Source organism: Ranitomeya imitator, chromosome 1 (assembly GCF_032444005.1).
Source record: "Ranitomeya imitator isolate aRanImi1 chromosome 1, aRanImi1.pri, whole genome shotgun sequence".
NCBI lineage: Eukaryota > Metazoa > Chordata > Amphibia > Anura > Dendrobatidae > Ranitomeya > Ranitomeya imitator.
This window is the reverse complement of record NC_091282.1, coordinates 178,510,288-178,518,403: the sequence shown is the minus strand read 5'-3', so window position 1 is coordinate 178,518,403 and position 8,116 is coordinate 178,510,288. Positions and strand designations below refer to the sequence as shown.

Genomic DNA, 8,116 nt, shown 5'->3' with positions numbered 1-8,116 from the left:
CCATTCCAGCTTTGTGCAGGTCTATGGTCTAGTCCCTGACATCCTTATAAAGCACTTTGGTCTTGCCTATGTTGTAGAGGTTAGAGTCTGACTGAATCTGTGGACAGGAGTCTTTTATAAAGGGGGCTATGCAAGACATCTGTCTTTAATGCAGGTAACGAGTTGATTAGGAGCATCTAACTGGTCTGTAGGAGCCAGAACTCTTAATGGTTGGTAGGGGATCAAATACTTACTTCTCACTGCAAAATGCAAATAAATTTATATAATTTATACAACGTGATTTTCTGGATTTTATTTTTAATATTCTATCTCTCAATAGCAAAATTAACCTACCCTTAAAATTATAGACTGTTCATGTCTTTGTCAGTGGGCAAACTTACAAAATCAGCAAGGGATTAAATTTCTTATTTCTCCCAGTGTATATTTCTATGAGGCTAAGACATTCAAGTTGGGAGACCGGTGGACTGCCTGTGCATTGCCATCCGTGCTTGGACGGTGTTGCATGTACGTCCGCATGAGCTCTAAGGCAGTGTTCACCTATGTGTGGCTCTCCAGCTCTTGCAAATAACTCCCAGTTGGCAAAACCCCTTAATGTAGTGATATTCTCCTACTGAAACATTGCTTTTAGGAAAAAATATATACCTAACTCCGAGCCATACAGAAGCATGTGGTATTGAATAGATAATCCATGTAACAGCCACAGTCTCCATTAATTTATTCTAATAACCAGCCAAAGAATTTGGGGTATATAAATTTTACAAAAATAAGACCTTAGTAAATTTTAACCATACAAAGATATCGACGTAATTTATAGTAAACACTTCACATTTGATATTTTAGACCTTCAAATACCGATTTCTGCATGATTAATAAAGTCAATGGACGTGCCAAATGGCGGTAACAATATTAGGTTGTGCATATGTATGATTTGTCCTTCAGAAGAAATCATCCTTCATGGAGCCTATGCGAAAAAGCAGATTCTTTGGCTGGGACTGCTGCAGTAATTAGTTTAATTAAATCCAAAAGTGTCACCCTCTGTCCAGCGCTTCTACTCTCATTCTTTTTGATGTGCAATTAAACAGCTCTGGAATTGTGTCACTGTTACCAGACAATTTAGTATTATGTAAATGTATAGTGGTTAGCAACGTCAACTATTTAATTAATAAGGGCTGAGAATAGTTTCCTATGTAGTTTGTTGCTCATCGGCCATGTTTAATTCAGCACGGGAATAATGTGAGGCTTATATGACAAATTGAGGGGCTAGAAAACAACTTATGATATAGTGTGTAAAATGTATTAGAAAGGAATGAAAACAACATTTCTAACACAACATATTCTTAAAGTTTAGGTTCTGATTCCATTATGGCCCTGGTTTTTTAGCATTTCCAATAACATTGTTACAGTCCAAAAAAAAAACCAAAACTGCATCCTAAAGAAAATTGACAGACCCATGATAAGTCATTAGGATTCAGAGGGATTCACTTGAAAATACAGTCACAACTAAAAATGGAAGCCAGGATACTAATGTCAACACAATCTGATATGTATGTAAAAATGTTGAATTATCTTTTCAAACTATTATTTCCCATATATCTTGCAAAATTCTGCAAGATTCTGATTATGGTAACTCATTCTGGCAACTCAGATGACATTTAACAGCCCAGAATCTATTACAGGCATCCAAGTGGTGCAGGTAAACCATATTCACACGCCAAGAAGAAAGCAGTGAGATCTGTAATCTTACTTTGACTGTGACAGTAAACCACTTAGATATCAAATAAGTAAAGGACACTATGTACAAAGTTACCCAAATTTGTTTTGTAAAAAAAAGTGTTCACTATAAAATGTTGTACAAAAGTCAAATTTTAACAAATACTGTATCATATACACGTGCCATGGCCCTTGGGCATTCTAGCCAGCTAAGTAGAAACGTCCACAAAGAAACATGTGCAAATAAAACATTATGACATTAGGCTTCAAACAATTCTGCCAAAAGGTTTACGAACCCCTCCTGCCCACCCACAGCAAACGTTTCTGAGGTCTACATTTTAAAGACAGCAAATTCACCCAAGATCTCGGAGACCCCCAGCAGTGCTCTGCATCTAAGAAAACAAGATTTATTTTGGGTGAATAACTGTCTGACAGTTGAAGATGAGGTCCCACCAATCACCAGAACTGGCGTCCTATGTCTGATAGGAGCATACGGGACACAGGACGCATATTATCCGGATCAGTGAGGGACCTAGCGATCCTATGTAAGTGGTAACTATTGGGGGCAACCCCTAAACCAGTTTGTATATTATATGTATTTTTTTTATTCTAGGTGGAGACAAAATTCAGTTAATGTACTCAATGAAATAGTATCTTTGGCCTTGGGTTAACCAAGGGTATTGCATCAAAAAGAAAAAGTGCACAACATAAATAGGATTTTCAGAGTTATATTTGGCCCAGGATACCTAACTACACTGTATCTATGGACAGGAAGTAAAATTCCTGCAATAAAGTACAAAGTATAAATCTCCAATGTTTCATAATGTCCAATAATGGATGTGTTCAGTCGATAGTGCGCTATAGTCTGCTGTGAAAACTCATTATTTCCTACAATGTGTCAATAATGTGATATAAAGAGACTTAAGGATGTCCTCTCTGTAGAAATACAGAGGCTTCTAAAATGAAGGCAAAGAATCTGTGCACCACAATATTACATGGATGGCACATTCAGAAGACAACGGGGAGATTTATCAATACTGTCAGACAGTGCAAACTAGACCAGGCTGACTTAAAATGTGTCAACGTTGTCATGACATATTTACATTGTCTAGTGTAAATTACTTGGCTTGTTTTGTGCAGCAACATTTTTGCACCGTTTTTGTTGCACAATGTGGCATGTTAGGCTACCCCCCCAACTCCACTTTTTACTAAGCCACTCCTCCTTGTCAGACAAGGTGCAGATAACACATATGGTGAAGCTCATGAAGGACAGGGGTTTTTTGGCACAAATTCCACCAGAATCGTAGCACATTGAGCTTGATAAATCTCCCCCAATTAGTTAGATTTCAGGTGATGACCATGGTGCTGTGCAGTAAAAAAGGCACATGCAGATTCACTAGACAAGATGACGGCAGCATTTGGGAAATGCAGTGTGCTTAACAAAAATGCCAGACTGGACTATTATGCTACAAGGTAAGTGTCCATCAGTGAGGTTGGTACTATGTCATTTTCTTTTTGATTGAAGAAAGCTCTTTCTGCATCTCGATGAACTTCGGGCGATTTTCTGGCTTGTACTCCCAACATCGCTGCATGATTTTAAATACTTCTTCTGGGCACTTCTGTGGGGCAGACATTCGATAACCTGCATGTATGGTAAATGACAAGAAAATGAGGGAACATGTAATTGCAGTTTAAATGTAATGGCTTTAAACAATAACCCTGCTGGTTAGAAAGTAGGGACTAAAAAGGTCCACACCTTAAAGGGGTCTTCCGGCTTTGGAGTACAAGTCTACACTTACTCTCTGCAGACTTGGGAATCCTCACAGGTCGCACCCGGTACACAAAGGATTCTCCGTTACTGGGAGCGGGCCGTCATGTGACCACAAATAAGCTATTTGCATACTTCCGGCCACATTCCTACTAGACGTGCCGTGCCTCGCTCAATACACTTGCATTAAGTGAGGCTGTGTTCATCTACGGTAGAAGGCACATGACCGTATGTATGCAAATCCTTATACTATAACTCTGATATAGGACCCCCCACAAATAGGTGAAACTCCAATACATTGGAGTTCTCCAGGAGATCTCCTGTCATTTGATACTTGTCAGTTAATAGTTTTTCTTTCCCAGTTCCTGTTTAGGTTATGAAGGTTTTGTCATATAATGTTAGAGGCTTGAATAGCCCAAACAAAAGGTTTTTTATTTGGAAAGAAATAATCCGTATTCATGCTGACATTGTTTGTTTACAGGAGGTAAAGTTGGCACTGGAGAACCAGCCCAGATTCCAGCACAAAAACTTCCCACATATGTTCAAATCACTATGCTCCACAAAGAAGGCCGGAGTAATAACGCTGGTGAGTAGCGCTGTTTCATTTCAGCTGATTAAAGAAATATCAGACCCCATGGGTAGGTTCCATATCCTGGTGTGCTCTATCGACAACACGGTCTGCACGGTGGTGAACGTATACGCTCCAAATTCTAAACATATACCATTTCTAAATAAATTACAAAGAAAAATTAATCAAGTAATATCCGGAAACTTAATTATGTTGGGTGACTTCAACATGGTTCCGGATAGCGCAATAGATTCCTCTTCAGCTGCTCGTAGCAAAGCACCAATGCTAAAAAACTGGTTAATACAAAATGAAATGTTTGATGTCTTCCGATGTCTAAACACTTCATCACGTGAGTACTCTCACTATTCGGATGTCCACAAATCGTCCTCCAGAATAGACCTAATCCTCACGAATATATTTACCATTGGCAAATATAAAAAAATTGAATTCTTAAAAAAGACAGTTTCTGACCACAACCCAGTACTAGCAGAGATCGCCATTGGTCCTTCCTCTGCTCACACTCGCCCATGGAAAAATAATACTATTCTGTATCAGATTCCAGAATATAAACTAGAGATAGAGAAAATCATTAACAATTATTTTAATGAAAATATTTCAACAGAAGTGGACGCCTTTACGGTGTGGAATGCACATAAGGCGGTTGTTAGAGGTAGTCTCATCCAAATTCTATCTAGGCACAGGAAAAAAAACAGGGAGAAGATTGTTGCCTTGCAGGATCAGATTTCCAAACAGGAAAATATTCAACATAATCTAGGGACCCCTTCTCAGTCAGTCCAGGCAGAGATATTGAAACTTAGAAGAGAGTTGCAATTAGAGATTACTCAAGATTATGAAAAATATATCAACAATTCCAAGTTTAAAACATATTCATCAATCAATAAACCAACCAAATACATGATGACAAAACTAAAAAGAGAAAGAGTTAACCACAGAATAAACAAAATCTTGTCACTTTCCGGACAGGTAAAATACCACCCAAAAGACATTGTGAACTCCTTTAGGGAGTTTTTTAGTAATCTCTACAATTTAAAAAACGATCTCTCAACCCCTCTCGTTCAGTTAGGCTCAATTAATGAATATCTGGCCAAAATTAATCTTCCATTGATCGATAAAAAAGATCTAGAGTACTTAAATGATCCCTTTTCTGAGAAGGAGATTGTTGACACCATCAATAAGCTGAAAGGACAAAAAGCACCGGGATCTGATGGGTTTTCCAACGAATACTATAAATGTTTCTCAAAACAACTAGCACCACACCTGTCCTCTGTCTTTAGCCTAGCATCTTCCAAAAGTTTTTTCCCGAAAGATGCTTGAGGCTATAATTATCATGATTCCAAAAGGGGGGGGGGAACTTCGGAAAAAATACAGAATTATAGACCCATTTCATTAATTAACAATGATGTTAAACTGTATTCAAAAATTCTAGCTGACCGCTTGGCGAATGTTCTCCCAAGTTTATTGTCAGACGACCAAATTGGCTTCACCAAGGGAAGACAGGCATCCGATGGGACGAGGAGAGTGTTGAACCTGATCAATTTAGCTAAATCCTCTAACCTGAAAGTGGCCTTTCTAGCACTCGATGCAGAGAAGGCCTTCGACAGGTTGAACTGGGCCTTTCTGAAAGCAACGCTCAACAAATTTGGCTTCGATGATAAGTTTATCTCTTCGGTATTGGCACTCTACTCAGTCCCAAGCGCTAGGATCTCTGCGAACAACTTCTTGTCAGACCCATTTGATATTTCAAACAGTACCAGGCAAGGTTGCCCCTTGTCCCCATTGTTATTCGCCCTTGCAATAGAACCCCTGGCTGAGCAGATAGGATAAACAAAGAGATAAAAGGGTTCGAAACACCCTCCCATAATTTCAAATTGGGATTGTTTGCAGATATCTTTCTTACCCTTCAGGACCCCATTACTTCCATAAAAGCTCTTTCAAAAGAACTAGATTCATTTTCCAAAACTTCTTACTTTAAAATTAATTCCAATAAATCTAAATTCATCACAATAAACATGAGCGAGGGGGAAATTGAGGAATTAGGGAAGCATGTTGAATTTACTTGGGAGAAGGAAGGAGTGACCTACTTAGGAATAATGATAACAAACTCTATCCACACGATTGCCAAAATTAACGCTGATAATATTCTTAAGACAGTATCCACTGACATAAAACACTATAAACAATCTGACCTCTCCATATTTGGTAGGATTATGACTATCAAATCCTTCATACTACCCAAAATTTTATATGTCTTTAGAACCCTCCCTGTGGCTCTTCCTCTCAAAGTCATACTCAAGATTCAAAAAGTTCTGCTTTCTTTTGTCTGGAACAATAAACCAGCAAGAATGTCCTTAGACATACTATATAAAAGCAAGCGCAACGGCGGAGCTGGTCTGCCTAACATACAGGCATATTACCAAGCCTCACTAGTAAAACATAGCTGGTACTGGATCAGTGGTTCTAAAAACCAACCCGCATGGTCTTGTTTGGAAAAAGACATTTGTCCATCAGAGTCGGTGCAGGAGGCGCTTCTAGACTACCTGTTTCTTAGGACGGTAAAGGAACATTCTCATTCCATTTTTAACGCAATATTCTCTGCATGGAAAACCCTTCTTAAACCAAACAAAACCACAGACAAAATAGAGCAAATTAAAAAGTTTCCCCTCCATCTACTAGCTCATATTTATAAAATTCCCCTACCCACAATTTGGCATGATTCAAAATTAAAAAGAATTGGAAACATCTTTGATGGCAACAGTTTTCTCACTTTTAGTGAAATTAAAATAAAATACAGCCTCCCCTCAAACGAATTGTTGGTCTACTTCATGTTGAAAGAGGCCATCCAAAAAATTATGCTGGTTAAAAATTTGGATCTGGAGGTCTGCGTCTCGCTACTGTGCAGCCCTAATAACAAAAATTTGTGGAGTCTGAACAGCCTGTATAGAAGATTTACCAGAGACTCCATATCTAAAAATATATATATGAATAGATGGGAAGCTGATATCAACAAAAAATTCTCGGCTGAACAGTGGGACAGCGCTATAGTCAACACATATAAGTCTAACATCTCCATGACCTTACACGAATCTTTCTTTAACCCCTTTACCCCCAAGGGTGGTTTGCACGTTAATGACCAGGCCAATTTTTACAATTCTGACCACTGTCCCTTTATGAGGTTATAACTCCGAAACGCTTCAACGGATCCTGGTGATTCTGACATTGTTTTCTCGTGACATATTGTACTTCATGATAGTGGTAAAATTTCTTTGATAGTACCTGCGTTTATTTGTGAAAAAAACGGAAATTTGGCGAAAATTTTGAAAATTTCGCAATTTTCAAACTTTGAATTTTTATGCAATTAAATCACAGAGATATGTCACACAAAATACTTAATAAGTAACATTTCCCACATGTCTCCTTTACATCAGCATAATTTTGGAACCAATTTTTTTTTTTGTTAGGGAGTTATAAGGGTTAAAAGTTGACCAGCAATTTCTCATTTTTACAACACCATTTTTTTTTAGGGACCACGTCTCATTTGAAGTCATTTTGAGGGGTCTATATGATAGAAAATGCCCAAGTGTGACACCATTCTAAAAACTGCACCCCTCAAGGTGCTCAAAACCACATTCAAGAAGTTTATTAACCCTTCAGGTGTTTAATAGGAATTTTTGGAATGTTTAAATAAAAATGAACATTTAACTTTTTTACACAAAAAATTTACTTCAGCTCCAATTTGTTTTATTTTACCAAGGGTAACAGGAGAAATTGGACCCAAAAAGTTGTTGTCCAATTTGTCCTGAGTACGCTGATACCCCATATGTGGCAGTAAACCACTGTTTGGGCGCATGGGAGAGCTCGGAAGGGAAGGAGCGCTATTTGACTTTTCAATGCAAACTTGACAGGAATTGAGATGGGACGCCATGTTGCGTTTGGAGAGCCACTGATGTGCCTAAACATTGAAACCCCCCACAAGTGACACCATTTTGGAAAGTAGACCCCCTAAGGAACTTATCTGGATGTGTGGTGAGCACTTTGACCCACCAAGTGCT

The 8,116-nt window shown here is 38.4% G+C and overlaps 1 protein-coding gene across 2 annotated transcripts in view; it reads right to left on the bottom strand.

Annotated features, from left to right (window-relative positions):
• Positions 1–384: 384 nt before the first annotated feature.
• The window catches only part of FER (FER tyrosine kinase), a 485,813-nt gene continuing 478,081 nt past the window's right edge, over positions 385–8,116 (bottom strand). For both annotated transcript variants that reach the window (XM_069752566.1, XM_069752558.1), the window contains exon 21: positions 385–3,352. In XM_069752566.1, coding sequence (XP_069608667.1) covers positions 3,210–3,352 — 143 coding nt within the window. In that variant the 3' untranslated portion in view covers positions 385–3,209. The remainder of the gene's footprint in view (positions 3,353–8,116) is intronic.